General features: G+C 42.0%; 1 protein-coding gene across 1 annotated transcript in view; it reads left to right on the top strand.

The window, feature by feature from the left end:
- Nucleotides 1-12,117: 12,117 nt before the first annotated feature.
- Nucleotides 12,118-18,400, top strand: part of MALSU1 (mitochondrial assembly of ribosomal large subunit 1) — a 54,608-nt gene continuing 48,325 nt past the window's right edge. Inside the window, exons 1-3 of the mRNA XM_037836899.1 lie at nt 12,118-12,369; nt 13,635-13,813; nt 15,421-15,502. Of these exons, the coding sequence (XP_037692827.1) occupies nt 12,123-12,369; nt 13,635-13,813; nt 15,421-15,502 (508 nt within the window). The 5' untranslated portion in view covers nt 12,118-12,122. The remainder of the gene's footprint in view (nt 12,370-13,634; nt 13,814-15,420; nt 15,503-18,400) is intronic.

Below are 18,400 nucleotides of genomic sequence, written 5' to 3' on the forward strand. Positions count from 1 at the left end.
CAATTGGTCAAATGCAATTTGGGAATCTAGATCAGATCCTTTCTTAAAAAAAAAAAAAAATCAGCTGTGAAAGATGTTCTTGGGGCAACTAGGAAATTTTGAATATGCACTGGATGCCAGATTATATTATAGAATTGTTCATTTTCTTAAGGAATGGTAAAGGTATGGTGGAAACCAGCATTTAGTTTAGTTCCTTCACTTCCTAGGTGACCTTGAGGCCAAATAGAAGCTATTTGTTCTGAAATCCCCTCCTAGAGCACAGTTTTCACAGGTGACTTGTGAAATTCTACCTATTTACTTGATGTGGCTGTAGGGCAGTGCTTCTCGACTGGGGGCCATCGTGCCTTCCAGGGAACATTTGGCAACACCTGCCTATTTGGTTGTTGGGGAGTTACTACTAGTATCTAGTGGGCAACAGCAGGAAATCTGCTAAACATCCTACAAAACACAGGATAGTCCCCCACAAACAATTATCTGGCCCCAAATGCCAGCAACCCTGCTACAGAGTAATTAAAGAAGCACTGGGCATGTACATAAAGATGGAAGACTTGGATTGGAATCCAGCCCTGATGCTTAAATCTGAGTAAACTTAGGCAAGTCCTTTGACCTGTCTTGAGCCTTAGTCTCCTCATCTGTAAAATGGGTAGAGTGCCCCTTCCCTAGCCTCCCTCACAGGGCTGCTGCTAACCCATCTGAGACAACAGTTGGACGTGAAATCACTTTGTGTAAGTGTGCCGGTTTGGATATATTATGCCCTCCAAGAAAAAGCTGTTATCTTTTTATCCAATCTTATGGGATATTTGGATTAATTGTTGACATGGAGATATGACACACCCAACTGTGGGTGATAACTTTGAGTAGATTGTTTCCATGGAGGTGTGGCCCCACCCATTCAGCATGGGTCTTGATTAGTTTACTGGAGTACTATAAAAGCTCAGATGGAAGGAGCTCAATGCTGCAGCTTAGTGAGACATTTTGGAGATGGCCATTGAAAGCAGACTTTTGCTGACTCTTTGAAGATACTAGCCCAGAGTTTGCCCCAAGAAGATAAGCCTAGAGACATTTTGGAAAATGCCATTCTGAAATGCAACCTAGGAGCAAGCAGACGCCAGCCACATGCCTTCCAAGCTAACAGAGGTTTTCCGGACGCTAATGGCCTTTTCTCCAGTGAAGGTATACTCACGTTTATGCCTTGGTTTGGACACTTTTATGGTTGTAGAACGGTAACTTGTAACCATATAAACCCCTGTTATAAAAGGCAATCCATTTCTGGTATTTTGCATAACAGCAGCATTAGCAAACTGAAACAGTAAGGATGGTATTATATATACACATGAGGCTTATATAAACAAGCAGTGTGAAGAAGCTTCATCATTTGATGAAGATCAGGAAGCCAGGACATCAGAACCTGAAGCAGAAAAGTAATGTCTGGTTTGCATTGTAATGTGTCTTCTTGCTACTCTAGTTCTATCATCTCAGTGATGGTTCTTTACCATCAGTTTTGTCTACATTTGCAAAACTGTCCAATAGAACTTTCCAGGATGATAGAAATGTTCTATAAATCTGTGTTCTCCCATATGGCAGCTACTCACCACATGTGACTATTGATCACTTGAAATGTGTCTAGTGAGACTGAGGTACTGAATTGTTAAATATTTAATATAAATTTATTTAAGTTTAAATTGTCACATGATGAGAGGCTACCATATTGGACAGTGCAGTTCTAGAGCAGTGATTCTCAAACTTTTGAGTTCAGCAGAATCACCTGGAGGGTTTGTTAAAAACACACATTGCTGCATCCCAGCTCCAGAGCTTCTAATTCAGTGTTCTGGGGCAGGGCCCCGTAATTAGGATTGCCAGCAGGTTCCCAGGTGATGCTGACACTTAGAGAAATACTGGCCTTGAGACCTGCTCTTCCCTTCTCGTATCAATAGGGGGTAGCAGAGAGCAGCACATGGTCTTCAAACCTCCCTGGATTTCAGTCTAACAAGTAGCAGGAAGGCTGACCTAGTGAATTACTTAGGTTTATATTCTACATGTGACCTTGTCAAGAAGTCATTTAACTTCTGCTGGATCGCTATCTGTAAAAAGGGGGAAATAACCTATAAGATGGTGGGCTGACTTGATTAATCTTTGCTGAGAATTAGAACTTCCAAAGAAAATTGAAATGTGTAAGTTAGAAATTATTCTGGGAATTTCCTATTCCTAGGACTTTTTATAAATGTCTGCATTTTAAACGCTTCTGACTCATTCATAAACACTGGTTGTCCTTGTTGAATTTTCAATTGTTTAACAGTTTAGAGGACAGTCCTTTCAATGCATTCATTACATCCAGTATGTGTAGTAACTCCAAGCCCAGGTGGTAGGTAGGCTAAGGGCAGATGAGAAGATAGTCGTTCTTGGAGGTGACCACATTCTGATGGGGCTCCTGATGGGGGGAAATCCTTTAAGGTTGTTCTGCTTGTTTGTTCTCCAAGGAGAGATTTCAAAGAATGGTCCCAACGCTGCTGGAATAGGTACCCTATAAATTCAGAGACCAGCTCCCAGCAATCACCTCTTATAGACTGATTTCAATCATTCATCCATCATTTACTGAGCACTAGCATGTCCCAGGCACTGTTCTGGGCAGAAACCCAGTGGTAAGCAAGAGAAACAAGGACTCTCTCATGGAGCTTGAATGCTAGACTAATGCAACATGTCACCACACAAGTGGTCACTGCAGCACCCAATTCCAGTTCCCCGGGCTGAGAGGGGCTCCCACACCAGCCCAGCCCACCGGCCTCAGCCTAATATGTGCCACCTGTAACTGAACTGCCATTCTGTTTGTTTTTGAAACTCTGGAATGAAAATTGCTTTGGAGATCTTTCGTAGGATTTTTGGATTGGGTGCCTGAATGGTATTTTAGTTCTCCGATTTTGCTTTTTTGGTATTTTAATTTTAAAAAATTTTAATTTTATGTATTATTTTCCCACAAATATATCATGTCACTAATCAAAATTGCTCTTGAATTTATGCAATTGTCATTGTTAATTGCACTATATAGGTTTAATGATACAAATAAAATATCAAGACTGGAGCGTAATGAGTTCTTAATGTTAAGGTGTTTATTAGAATAAATTTTGTTAGGGTAAAAAAAAAAAGAGAGACAGAGGATATGGAAGAAAGAATGGGCTTCATGGCTATGGATGTAGTTTTAGATTTTAGTTTTCAGAATCGAGTAGAGGAAGGTAGGTAGGACTTAAATCAAGAGACCTGAGCTGCAGCCAGCATTGTCACTCCCTAGCTGCGTGGCCAGAAGTCAGCCGTTTCCCCTCTCTGCACCACAACCTCCTCATTTATAAAATGGGGGAGGCAGGAGGCTAGAGAAACTTGGCAGGCTGAATGCTAAAATCTCCTTTGGTTCTAATCCTCTGCTGTGTGGAATGGGGAGGACACCGTTACCCAATTTCCTTGCAGGAATGCCAGGAAGACTATTCCAAACCTGCATAAGGGCCAAACGCAGCCCTCTGCCTATTTTTGTATAGGCCCACGAGCTAAGAATGGCTTTTAAGTTTTTAAATGGTTGACAAAATCAGAGAAAGAATATTACTTTGTGGATCAAAAATTATATGAAGTTAAAATTTTAGTGTCCATAAATGAGGTTGTATTGGAACAGAGCCACACTCATTCATTTACAGAATGTCTACGGCTGCTTTTGCACTGTAACAGAAGAATTAGAGTATTTGTGACAGAGACTGTATGGCCTACAGAACCTAAAAATATTCTCATCTGGCCGCTTACAGAAAAAGCTTGCCAGCCGTGCCCTAAATCATGGTTGACCTCCATTCTGAACTGAATTGAGACTGTAAGAATCCTTCAGAGAATTTAAGTTACATGAAATGTAATTTTTTAAATGAGTACTTTGCTCTCTTACCCTCAATTTCATGTCACATTATTCTTAACAACTACAAATGCTGTATTATGTGACATAGTAAGTTAAGCGTATGTGCCAATTTGAATGTATTATGTCCCCCAAAATACCATTATCTTTCATACAATCTTGTGTGGGCAGACATATCAATGTTGATTAGATTGTAATTCTTTGAGTGTTTCCATGGAGATGCATCACATCCAACTGTGGGTGATAACTCTGGATAATTTCCATGGAGGCGTGGCCCCGCCCATTCAGCGTGGGCCTTGATTAGTTTACTGGAGCACTATATAAGATCAGACAGAAGGAGAGAGCTTCCTACAGCCAAGAGGGACACTTTGAAGAACGCACAGGAGCTGAGAGAGAAGTTGCAACTTAGAGAAACATTTGAAGACAGCCGTTGAGAGCTGCAGAAAAGTTTTGGAGAACGCAACCTAGGAATAAGAGCAGCCTAGAGAGGAATGTCCTGGGGGAAAGCCATTTTGAAACCAGAACTCTGGAGCAGATGCCAGCCACGTGCCTTCCCAGCTAACAGAGGTTTTCCAAACACTGTTGGCCATCCTCCAGTGAACGTACCTAACTGCTGATGTGTTACCTTGGACACTTTATGGCCTTAAGACTGTAACTGTGTAACCAAGTAAACCCCCTTTATAAAAGCCAATCCATTTCAGGCGTTTTGCGTAACAGCAGCATTAACAAACTGGAACAACATACAATGCCTATGAATTGGTATGTGGGAAGTCATAAAAGACCTTTCTGTAGAAAAAAAGAATCTAATAATCCTCTCAGGAGATATTACAAATGGGAAAATCACAACATGAAACAGAGGATGGAGGATTTCATAAATCCCCACAAGCACCAACCATAAAGAAAAAGATTGATATATCTGATTATGTTATAATTTTAAATTCTATATAAAAAAGACACCACAAATTTCTTGTTTAAAAAGCATAAAAGAAGCCACAGAAGGTTCACACGTTATTGGTGGAAATGCAAAATGGGACAGCCACATTGGAAAATAGTTCAGCAGTTTCATATATTAAATATAAACATAACATATAATCCTGAAATTCTACTCCTAGGTATTTATCCAGGGGTTACAGTGAAAATTGCTTGGAGGATCCAGAGCCTCTCTGAAACACATGGCTCAAGAACCCCCAATTTAAATTCTTTCACTACCAAAAGAGCAACTTTTGATGTGGTAACCTACCAGAGGAGAGCAGGCCCACCGTGAAAACAAAATCCAAACTATACAGAGTTCAAGTCATTTCTGTCTTGAACAGGCCTTCAGGTGAGTTTTGCAGGCAGCTGAAGGCACGGTAGTAGAGTGCAGTCTCCCGCCCCATGCCCCGCAGTCAGGGCTGTTTCATCCAGGGCTGAACATTTCAGGGAACACAAACTGCAGAGGGAGAAAGAAGAGAGGAGGAAGGGAGTTGTTCTCAAAAGGGAACACTGGCTTAGAATCCTTTTCAATCGGGATCCTTTTCATATAGAATTACCTTGGATTTAACATCTTGTAATCAGTGTGGGCCACTCTGATTTGCCCAAACGTTAGGATGTTTCAGTTCCAGCTGCTGCTGCTCTAACTTTCTTGCAATGTGCCCTCTGAGAGAACTTTTGGATCTTAATTTTGTCATAACCATGTTATTTCAGAACTCCAAAGAGAACAAATGGGAGCAAAAAGAAGAAAGCAAAGATCCCCAGTGTGACTCAAGTTAGGAAGCTTCATGAAACAAATGCCTCCTTCTTAGGAACTCATAGGAACCATACTTGGTAGAAAACAAAGGACAGAGTAAATCCTTTTTTATTTTTTTTTTTAAACAAAACTGATGCATCCTGATATGAGGTAGGTAAGATTCTTCTTGATTATTTAAGAGTCTTCTTAATTGTTTACCTGGTAACTCCTTAGGTTTAGAGAAAAACAGCTAAAAACATTCTGACTGCTACACACTGGTTTTTAGTTTTGGACTTCTGATGGTCCTCTGACTGAAGGAAAGTGTCTAATTTCCTCAGTGCCAAGTCCATCAGCTGTTCCTTGGTCTATATTGTATGCATAATACCCCACTTCTTGATTTACCATTTCTTAACCTCCAGACACCAGTACGTTTATTAATTTGCAGAGGAAAGTTTTTTGCTAAGCATTTAAAGTAGTAGAAAGACGAATGGTGAATCAAACCTAGCCAGAACCTTGAAAATGTTTGTACTCTTCCTTAAGTGCTTGCTTTTTTTGGACAACTAAAGTAATTTTATCTTTGGGGATGAAATTAACTCTTGTAGCAATTTGAATAAAAATTATGACTTATAGAGTTAAAATTGCAACTCAATCCACTAAGTCTCTTCAAATAATTCCTAGCGCTCCTAGTTCCTACAACAAAGGGACTTTTACAAGAGCCAGGAGCTATCTGAGACCTGTCCCCAGCACAGTGGGGCTGAAATCAAAGCCAAATCATGAGGGGGCTACCAGCTATTCCTATGTAATGGGTGATCTTTATTGTCAGCTAAAAATGAGCCTTAGGGGAATAAAGTTAAAAAGCCAGTTGTGACATCTCTGGTTTGAGTATTACACAGGCTTCTCAATTCAGCTTATCCAAAATTCAACCCATTATCTTCCCATATACCCTATCTGTAGTGGTTGACACCTTCTCCTTAATGGCCCAAGTTGGTAAACTTGGGGCTCTTGACTTCTTTCTCTCCTTCACTCTCAGAAGCCATCAGTCACCAAACCCTGTTCATTTTTTTTAGGTATTTCTTAAATCCCTCTATTTTTCTCCATCCCCGCTGCCATTTCTTTGGCCCAAACTATCATTACTTGGTCATATTGCAAAACAGCAATGGCCTTCTAATTGGTCTTCCAGGAGCTTATCCTGCCTCACCCATTCTCATTCATTACACTGGACCAGAGTGATCCTTTAGAACACAATTCTAAGCATGTTATTCCCCTACTGTCCAAACTCCTCAATGCAGCATACAAGAGTCTTCAGGATCCAGACTTTGTGAGTTTCCACAGCTAATCTCTCATTCACTCCCCTCAGTTTCCAGGTCTTGAATGTGCTCAGCCTGGCTGCTGGACATTTGCATGTGCTTTTCCTTTTGCCTGGCACACTTCTTCCCTTCTTTGCCTAGCTAACTACTGCTCGTCCTTCAGTTCTTAGTTTAGCCATCCCTTCTACTTAAAAGCAGTGGGATCTCGCAGTGTCCTGGTTGGATGGTGGCAGTAGGCTCTGATTTGGCTTTTGGGTCAGGCTTGCCACATAGCTTCTGAATTATTATCCAATACCACAGTTACCGGTGGGGCTGTGTGTGCGCAAAAAGTCTCAAGGCTGAGATAGATGTGGAAGTAAAACCACACCAACTTCTCAGAGGGTGGGTACCCTCACCACATATTCATCCCTAGATCATCCCCTCACAGCACTTCCAAGTTGGTCCCTCTAGGGGTTACCATTCCCACGGAGCACTGTGTTAAAGGAGCCCTGAAGTTGGGCAGTGTGGTGGCCCTGTAGCCCGCTCTCCTCCTTCTGCCTTAAGACCTAGGTTCGTTCAAATCCTACCACCATGGGAAGCCTTCTCCAGCTCCTCCAGGAGAGTTGCTGCTGCACCTCCCAGCTTTTGGGGCTCTCCTCTTACAAATACTAACCCACTGTACTTACGACATTTACTCTAATCATTTCTCTCTCCTGTCTGGGAGCTCCTTGGGGACAGGGACTTGTTTTACTCACCTTTCCCCTCCCTGGCCCTAGCTAGTACTTGGCATCCAAATATCTGTTGGCTTGAACCTTAGTGGGGATCCTTGCTGAGGCAGTGAGTCAGGTGTCTACTCAGAGACCCACAGTGTGCAAACTGGGTGCCAACTGCATCTACACCCATCAACGTTGAAGGCAAGAATAAGTAGGGCTGGGCCAGGGGGCCTTAAGATCCCTCCCAAACCCTGGAGGAGAAAACAATAGCTTGGCTGCTTGGCAGGGCCCAGCAATCCAAGGAGAAAATGTGGATGTGCAGAGGCCTGGCTTCAGAGCAAATGGTGGCTCCGAAATCTGAGTAAACAGTGGTGCCTGAGACAAGTGGTGGGAGCCAGAGCCCAGGCAGGGCTGGGCAAATATGCTCACTCCACAAATGGTGGAGTAGGCACTTCCCCATATGGAACCTTCAACATTAGAGGCCACTGGCTGTGCCTTCAAACCACAGGCTTGGAGAGGAAGACAATGGGTCATCTTATCACAGGCCTGACTGCCCTTACCACATCAAGGGTGTATCTGACAAACCAACACCAGAGGTTTTAGCAGGCAGACAGAGCTGCCCCCACACCCCAAGAGGTGAATGAAGAGACAATGCCTTTCCTCTATATTTATAAAATAATGAGTCTTTGTTGCTAGTCTTCTCTTTAAATGGATTTTGTTCCTTTTCTAATTAGGAGATTTACAAAGGAGGGGACAAAATAATTTCAAAATAGAAATGTAATATATAAATATGTAGTATTGACAATGTATTGGATTTATAAGAGAGGTAACTCTAATCCCAACCTTTCCCTTCCCAAGGTCCCTCAAGGGCAGAAACAGAACAGAGGCAGTGGAAATCGAGGGCAGAAGATTAAACTAAAATGAGGCGGCAACATCCGCCAATAGCTACAGCTGCCCAGTGGAGGAATGAGCAGCCCTGGAAGGCTGGAAGGATATGAGGCTGGAAGCCGGGGAGGAGTGTTCCCAACCTTTTAAATTATAGAGATCCTTTGTTTCAAAAATTGTGGCTTCTTAGCTATCAGTAATTGAACTGATAAAAAGTTGCTATGAATGAAGCAAAGTTTTTCAATGAAGTTGTATTGAATTGCAACAGCATCTGTATCCATTTGCTGTGGGAGACATGTTCATTCTATCCAGAGATAATGTTTGATACATATGTGGATTTTAGGATCCTTTGCAGTCAAAAAGTGGTTGGTGGTCCACAGATTAGGAAACACCAATGCATGATAAATTTGTGCCTGGAAAAAGTCTGGACTTAATTTCCCAGTCCTGAAACTACATGAATTCAATCATTCATTTATTAAACGTTTATGTCCCAGACACAGTGTTAACTGCTCCATGCTCCAGTGTGGGTACATCAGGAAAGTTAGCAAAGGCTTTTCCCCAGTTTAGCCCCCAGGCCCTTCTCTGGTGGGGTCTGTTGCTCTTGGCACCTCTCTGTTCTCCTGAAGCAGGCCCCTGAGGTCCTTCTACTGTGTTCTCCCAGAGTAGGGCCCACCCTCTCCCCAGTCTCAGGTGTGGCTACAGCAGACATCTCTATAACTATAGCATCCCTCTTTCCCATGAAACCCCAGCAAACAAATTTGGGAGCCTTTTGGCTTTGCTGCTAGCAGAGCAGAGAGACGGCTCCTGAATTAACACAGCACCAACCTTACTAGGGTCCATAATCTCAGGAAGTCTTGCAGTTGTGGATCCTGATTAATGTAAAATCCCTGACTCCCTCAGGAGGCTTAACTTTAGGCTTCAATTCTCCGTTTTCAGCACCCCAAAGACAAGGATTATCGAACTTCCCTCCCATTCTGATTCTACTTTTTAAAAATGCAACCAGAGACTGACAACAAAATCAAGCACAACAGTGGAAGGCTAGGTTCTCCTGGTGGAGGTGGGGGGGTGGGGGCATTTTTTCATTTCTGAGGACCAATAAGGGTAACAGCCTTTTCGCTGAGTCTTTACTTCAGGTACAAATTGAGATTTGTAAAAATCTGCTCTTGTTAATTAACATTAAGGACATAGTGCTGATAAACCTTGTCTCTAAAATCGTAGATCAGAAGGAACTTGGTTGTTTTGAAATCATTTCCGTGAGATGGGATATCACACTCTTACCCGAAGCATCCAAAGTCCGTAGGTCATTTTATCACAGAGAAGCAGCTTTGGTTCCACACCCCCCTCCCAGGTGCTGCATTTCAGCCATAAAATTCCATTTTATCTTAACTTCAAGGTTTCTAAGGAACCAGGACCCTGAGCCTACTTCTCAGCCCTACTGGTAATCAGACTGTGATGTTCCTAACAGAATCTAAAACAATGCTATTAACTGGAAGCTTCTCCCCAAGCCACATACCATTTTGAGTGATTTACTGATGACATCCTCAGCCCCATGTCCTTTCTCCTACCTCCTGAACAAAGATTGCCAAGTATGCAATTGCTAAACTGCCCCCGCCTCAGGACAGCACCCAATCCAGAGCTGACTCCACTTCCTCTGGTTTCTCCTCAGACTCATTCAACACAAGCAGGAGCCCTGTGCAAAGCTCCGCCCACTCTGGAGGTCTTACTGAGATGCCCCATGGTCCCCCATGGCGGACAGCCTCCCTTGCTGCGGCAAGTTAATGAAGCTAGCTTTGAACACTTGTGTGTTCCTAGTGGTCATTTTCTGATGCGCTTTACCAGAACAATTGGGGTCAAGGCATTTCCTTCCCAGAAGACTAGTTTGTAAACAGTTGATATACAAACTTGCACGTGATTACTACATGCCAAGCACTGTGCTTTGTAATTTACATCATTTATTTTATTACATTTTCAGAAAAACTCTTTGAAGAAGGCATCGTCATTCCCATTTTAGAGATGTGGAAACTAAGGCTTAGAACTTGTTTTCAAAACAACCAAGTTCCTTCTGATCTGTGATTTTAGAGGAGCATGCAGCTAGTAAACAGAAGAGCTAGAATTACAACATAAGTCTTTTCCAGTGGATTATCATCTAATCAAACACAGTAAATGTTAAAGACATTTATGAACAAAAAGATGAAGGGTTTCTAATGGACCATTCAGGAGACTAGGAGAAGGGGTCTTGATGTTAAGGGTAGTCTTACAGAGTGAGTCTGAATTTGTCAGGTGAAAAGGTGGGGAAGGGAGCTCTAAAAAGTGGGAATAGTATGTGCAAAGCATGGCCTTGAAGGGTTATGCAGAATTTGGAAAACAATAAGACACCAATGAGGCTAAAATAATTCTAGTTGGCAGGTGGCAGCATGCAAGATGGAAAGAGTAGAGACAGACTAAGGACAGGAAAGCCAGGTAGGTGGTAAAGCAGATTTGGGATGTTCAGAGAAAAGAGTGGAAACGGAACAGATGGCAAAAGCTGGGGCAAAACACTAAATTCATGGGACTTAGGAGGATAGGATAGGAATCGGGACAGAGGAGATGTAACTTCATCTATAATATTTTATTTTATTTTTATTATTTTCCAAAAGAACTTGAAGAAAGCATATTTAAGGTGGTACACATGATTGCTTGTATTAGTTCCTGTACTTTGCTGTAGTTCTTAATTTCCAAAATAAATGGTGCTTGGAGTGATTAAAAGAAATTAAATAACGTATCAAGCATTTTTAGAGTACCTATTATGCTTGGCACTGTCACAGACATTTGGGATATTTGCCCCCTTTTACTGACTTCTCTGTGTTGCCTTTCTTGCATAAGATATCAGGCCTGGAGTCCAGAAATGTGGGTTACAGTTTCAGTTTTGCCACTAAGTGTATGACCCTAGGCAAGTCGATTTTCTCCTTGGGTCTCTTTTAGCTCTCAAATCCTAGGTTTAATTCTGTGACTGCACCTCAGCATTCTTTATTCTCATGGAGGTGGTCTCCCGCAGTGCGGTCCACTGGTGAACAGTCCTCTATACGGGGAACGTAGATGAAGGGTTAACCAAAGAACGTTCTCCAAATGGTTTCCTCTGTACCCCACATCATCCCAGCCCAGAATTAGTGGATTTTCCTCATGGGATTTCAAACTTGTATTTTTTGGTGGGAGATGGGTAGAAAATTATATTCCTAATTCTAGTTTAATCAACAGCAGCAACTTCCTCACATTCATACTAGGAACTGTTTTAAGCACTGTGGAAAGAATAGCTGAAAAAAAAAAAAAGATATAAAGATTTTTGCCTTCATGTAGTTTACATTCCAGTGGAGACAAAAGAGAAAATTTTAAAAAAGGAGACGTAGTGCGTCATTACAACATAGGGAAAACAAAAGTAGTAGGGTTGTCTTCTAACTCCCCCAAAAACCTAACCCTGAGCTATGCCTTCCCAAACACCCTCCTCCGGGCCGAGCTTCGCACTCGACCCACCGCCGAGTCCCGGGGACTTGGCACCACCCACATTCCTGACGTCCAATTCCTCGACCCCGCTGGGCCGGCCTGACCAATCGAAAGCCGCAGAACCTGCTCGGGCTCCGTTAAACTCCGCCCCGTGTCGTCAAAGTACTGCGCCGGCCATGGGCTCCCGCGGCTGTGTGGTTCGTCGGCTCGGGGCGCTTTTGTGGCGCGGGGCTGTTCCTCCGGGAGCGAAGCACGCAGTGGGCATCCAGCTCCGGCTCCGGCTGCTCGCCGTAGGGCGACCTCCCGCAGGACCGACGCTCTGCCTGGGCCGCAGCCCCTCGCGTTGCCTGCATGTCGGTTCCCGGATTGAGGAGCTGGCGAACGGGGCCGCCGGCGATGGGCACCTGGAGTCGGGCGCAGCAGGTACGTGGTGGAGAGCTACGGTGGCCTGGAGCCGTGTTCCAGCTTACGGAGCTCTGGGTTCTTCCCTTGATGAGTTTCTCGTGGGGTCACAAAACTCCTATAGCTCCAGAGCTGTGCAGGAATTTAGAGGTTGTTGGCGCCAACCTTACTATTAAACAGTGAGGACGCTGCAAGGCTACGGGACTGAGAGACCTTTCCAAAGCCCTACGCATCCGGACGGCCACACCGGACCCTTGGCATCATAACCTCACGGTCCTTCACAGCTTTCACCTTCTTCCTAGGGTTCCGGGAAATTGCCGTGTCAGGAGTGTGGGGGCGTGAGGATTTTGAGGGAGAGCCAGGGGCTGGGAGTTTAGGTGTGGGAAATAAGCTTTGATAGGAGATGAGGCCAGTTTAAGATCCTGTAGTAATTGTAAAAGTTTATAAACGAGAGGTGGTAAACAGATTACACCTGTGAGGGGTCCCGTATGGGAGGGAGAGATCTTAGTGGAGTTAGCCTCTAGGTCCCTAGAAGTCAGCTCTACAACTTAAGAGGGCTGTAAATTTACAGGCCCTTAATACTCCCAGTTGAAGAATTATCAATCTAAATTTCCACAGAAAATTACTTAGTTTGTTATAGATAACAAATGTTATGTAGCCCAGTGACTTTTAAAGGAAAACTTAAGGTTTGAAATGGGAATCACTGTTCCTGTTTCAGCTTTCTCATTGACTAGGTGCATGATCTTGGGCCACATACTAATTCTGCTAGACCTAAGTTTCTTCATCTTTCTAGTGAAGGGGGGTGGACCAGATACTCCCTAACAGTCCCTCTATCTCACCCTTCTAATTCTGTGATGCTCTGTGGCCAGGATTCAATTTTACATGCCCCAGAATATCACACACACACCCAACTGTGCTGCTGTTTTTGTTGATTGTATAAACATTTCTCTGTTTGAGGCCTATTGCTTGTTTCTTCAAGCAGTAATGAATAGAAAGTCATCTGTCACTGATGTGTAGGTCCACTTTAGTATAGTAACAACAAAGGATGTATGGTGGCACTGTGTAACCTAATCACTATGACCATAAAACCTCTGCCATGCTATATGAAACCACTGTTCAGGTTCAGCGTCTAGGAGGCCTGGGCCCTGCCAGCTTTGCAAACATTTTGGATCTAAACGCTGTCATGGAGGAGCAGTTTCACTGTCAACTGCCTGCAGTTCTGGGTGCAGACATTGCCAGCCTACTACTTAGCCATCTGGCAACAAGTGAATCTTTGTGTATTTCAGATCTTACTAGTCCCAAGTTTGACATCGATGTGCTGGTTTCACTTCTGAGGCAAGAAAATGCAAAGGACATTTGTGTGATAAAAGTTCCTCCAGAGATGAAATATACCGATTACTTTGTGATTGGGAGTGCAACCTCCACCCGACACTTACATGCCATGGCCTACTACATTGTGAAAATGGTAGGATGCTTTCTTTTCCCTTTTGGACCGTTAGCTGAGTGGAATAGTATCAGTGTGTTATACTGAGGAGCAACATTTAAAGAGAGTAAATGTATCATATGAGGATACTTAAGACAAAGATTTTCAGAATTTATATAAATATGTTTTATATTCTTTGATAGTGAAAGGTATGGGGACAAATATCCAGCCCTAATGAATCAGGGTATTTCTAATTTTGTCTCTTGTGACTACAAGGGAAAGAATATTAAAAATAACCTGAGGCAAGCTAAAAGACAGTATAACCAAGAAGGATTTCTAGAGTTGCACTGTCCAATATGACAACCACTGGCCATATGTGGCTCTTTAAATATCAGTTAAAATTTAAAACTCAGTTCCTCAGTTGTATTAGCCACATTTCAGGTGTTCAGTAGCCTTAAGTGGCTAATGGCTACCATATTGGACAGTGCAGTTATAAAACATTGTTGCAAAAAGTTCTATTGGACAGTGCTGGTCCAGAGTTTAATTTAAATTTTTGAGTGTGTCCATTGTTTCTAAGCATTGTGCTAGGTATTGGGAAGGTAAAGATAAAGATCTAGTCCCCCTCCTCTGAGTTCATAGATGTAGTTGAGGAAAGGGAAGGCAGTTTATTTTCTGACTGGATTGAATATGAGACAGAATAAGGAAGCAACTATACTTGGGAAGCCTCCAGCTGATTCTGATACCATTCCCCAAGAGAACATACCTTCCTCACCCTGTTGAAAATCAGTTATGGGGGGGGGGGGGCAGTTAAGACCAAAAGAATATCTGGGGTTACCTAGAGAAGAGTAGTAAAATATGAGGGGAGCTGGAGGATGGACCCCTAGCATAATATAATAGAACAGAGGAAGATTTATTTAAATGGGGTAGTTGGAGACACAGGAAGAAAACTAGGAGAGCATGGAGAAGAATTATAAGAACAGGGTCCCATGGTCTCTATCAGATGTAATAGTGAGATGGAGTAAGATGAAGACTTAGAAGTGACCATGAAAATGGGGATATAAAAGGAATTGCAGGTTTTTGAGAGATGTTTCTGTGTAAGAGGAAGGGCAAGGGAATAGAAATTACTTTTACATAAATTTTTGATAGGAAGGAAGAAAAATGCAAGGTCAAGAAAGTTCTTTGTTGTTTTTACGTAAAGGTAAGAACTGAGACCATTCATGGGAACTGTTGGGAATAGAGACATGGGATAATAAAGTCCATTAATATATCATAAAGGTAGATGAGGTGGAATCAGTAGCACTGAGAGGTGTAACCTTGAACCAGGAAAGCAGCATCTGTCTCCCCTGAGACTGAAGGGAAGCTGGAGTGGACAAAAGGATGATGTAGGTGGGAACCAGATGTGAGGGAGCTCAGGTCTCTGCCTCAGAGGTGCCTTGGTAAATGGCAGGAGGATTCAGGTCAGAGGTGTCAGAAGGATAGGATGAAGGGGGGAAATAGGTATTCTAAGTTACTAATCATGGGGTGAGCGATAGCTATGAGGAGTGTCTAAACTAGTTCCCAAATTGAGACCATGAAAAATATCACCAAACCTTCAGTAAGAGCACAGACCTACCCCCACCCCCTTTAATATGTTACCTGGCTTTTTTCAGTACAAACACCTGAAATGTAAAAGTGAGCCTCATGTTAAGATTGAAGGGAAGAACACTGATGACTGGCTTTGTGTGGACTTTGGTAAGTTATTTTGGCACATTTTACGCATAAATATTTGGTATTGCACTCCTTTTGAATTGGTTTCAGTTGTAAAAGGCTAAAGATCGAATTGCTGAGTGTTGTTCCATGGATTTTTTTTGAAATTTGTTTAAAGTAACATAAATTTTATTTAATTACAACACAGATGGTCCTACATATGAAATCCTCACCTAATCAAAATTTGCTAGATAACACACTCCTGGAGGAAGGTTTTATACTATTTGGGGTATATGTAATTAACACAGATTAGGAAGATGGTGGGCAGCAAGATGGATAACATGGTAGAGGAGGCTTGGGTTTGATGGTGGTGGTTGGGTGAGGGGGATACACATGACCTGGGCTTTATATGACTCAGATGAGGGGGGTGAAGGGGATTCCAGATGCTGGAAATATTGGGAGCAGAGGCCTGGAATTTTAAAAAGGCAGAACAAGTATGGGTATTAACATATGCATAGATTCAAGTTATTACCCCACAAGATGCTTATTAATTACAGCTATAGGTCAAGACCTGGAAGTGATGTAAGATTTTACCCTGCTTATAAGATAACAAGTTAGCCTGACAGTTTCACGGAAAGACGAAAGATTACCCTGAGGTTAGAGATAAAGGACAGTTTATTACTTGGGCAGTGATAGCACTAGCCAGCATCAGAACTTCTGTACCAGTTCCCCAAACCCCAATTCCCATAAGGCAAACAAGAGGGCCACACGGTACCCGCAAACACAGTGGGTGGTTGCAGAAAGGAACCTTGAGTTTAGGGAAACCATGTCTTTCCTAATGGGGAGTAAACATGTATGCCTCTTGCTCTGGTAGTAGACACACACTCCGTTTCTCATTCTTTTAAAAACTTGTACTGTGGATGAAATGTCCCGTTTTAACCACTTTCGAGTATACAGTTCAGTAGTGTTAATTGCATTCACAATGTTGTGCTACCCTCACCATCATCCATTAACAAAACCCAAAACTTTTCCATAACCCCAAACAGAAACTGTGTACCCATTAAGCATTAACTCCCCATTTCTCTTCAGGGATCCTTCTGTCTCTATGAATTTGCATGTTCTAGTTAATTCATATAAGTGAAATCATATTCTATTTGTCGTTTTATGTCTGGCTTATTTCACTCAATGTGATATCTTCGAGGTTCATCTGTGTTGTAGAGTATCAGAACTTTATATGTTTTTACGGCCGAATATTCCATTGCCTGTACATACCACATTTTGTCTATCCAGTCATAGGTTGATAGACACTGGAGTTGCTTCCATCTTTGGCCTACTGTGAATTATGCTGCTGTAAACATTGGTGGGCAAATATGCGTTTGACTCCCTGCTTTCAGTTCTTTCAGGTGTATACCTAGAAGTGGGATTTCCAGGTCATTTGTTAATTGTATACTTAACTTTCTGAGGAACCACCAAATTGTTTTCCATACATGCTGCACCATTTTACATTCTGACTAACAATGTATAAGGGTTCCTCTTTGACCACATCATTTCCAACACTTGTTATTTTCTGTTTTTTTTTTTTTAATAGCAGCCATTCTAGTGGGTGTGAAGTGGTATCTCATTGTGGCTTTGATGTGCCTTTCCCTAATGGCTAATGATGTTGAGCATCTTTTATGCGCATATTGGCCATTTGTAGTTCTCCTTTGGAGAAATGTCTATTCAAGTCCTTTGCTGATTTTAATTTTTAATTGCTTGTCCTTTTTAAGGAGTTTTATAGTTTGAGCTCTTAAATTTAGGTTATTGATTCATTTGGAGTTAATTTTTATATGTAGTATGAGGCAGGAATGCACTTTCATTCTTTTGCACATGAATATGCAGTTTTCCCTGCAGTGTCTGTTGAAGAGTCTCTTCTTTCTCCATTGAGTGGACTTGGCACCCTTGTCAAAAATCAGCTGGCCATAGATGTGAGGGTTTATTTTGAACTCTCAGTTCTATTCCACTGGTCTATAAGTTTGTCCTTTGTGCCAGTGTCCATATTGTTTTGATTCCTGTATCTTTGTAATAGGTTTTTTTTTTTTTCTTTTTAATTTTTATTGGGATTGTTCAGATACCATACAATTATCCAAAGATTCAAAATGTACAACCAGTTGCCCCAGTACCCTCATACAGCTGTGCATCCATCACCACACTTAATTTTTGTTCAATTTTTAGAACGTTTTCATTACTCCAGACAAGAAATAAAGTGAAAGATGAAAAAAGAAAAAAAAAAAAAGAAAAGGAAACGTGAATCCTGCCATATCCCTAACCAACCCCCCTCAATTGTTGACTTGTCGTGTTGGTATAGTACATTTGTTACTGTTTATGAAAGAATGTTGAAATACTACTAACTGTAGTATATAGTTTGCAGTAGGTATATATTTCTTCCCTATATGCCCCTCTATTATTAACTTCTAGTTGTATTGTCATACATTTGTTCTGGTTCATGAAAGAGTTTTCTAATATTTGTACAGTTAATCATGGACATTGCCTACCATAGGATTCAGTTTTATACATTCCCATCTTTTGACCTCCAACTTTCCTTCTGGTGACATATATGACTCTGAGCTTCCCCTTTCCACCTCATTCAGGCACCATTCGGCACTGTTAGTTATTCTCACATCTTGCTACTGACACCTCTGTTCATTTCCAAACATTTAAGTTCATCCTAGTTGAACATTCTGCTCTTTCTAAGCAACCGCTCTCCATTCTTAAGCCTCATCCTGTATTTTGGTACCTTATATTTCATGTCTATGAGTTTACATATTATAATTAGTTCTTATCAGTGAGACCCTGCAATATTTGTCCTTATGTGTCTGTCTTATTTCACTCAGTATGTTGCCCTTGAGGTTTTGTCATCAACCCATTTTTTTTTTTAAGATGTTTTTGTTCACACACCATACATTC

Source organism: Choloepus didactylus, chromosome 5 (genome assembly GCF_015220235.1).
Source record: "Choloepus didactylus isolate mChoDid1 chromosome 5, mChoDid1.pri, whole genome shotgun sequence".
Taxonomy (NCBI): Eukaryota; Metazoa; Chordata; class Mammalia; order Pilosa; family Megalonychidae; genus Choloepus; species Choloepus didactylus.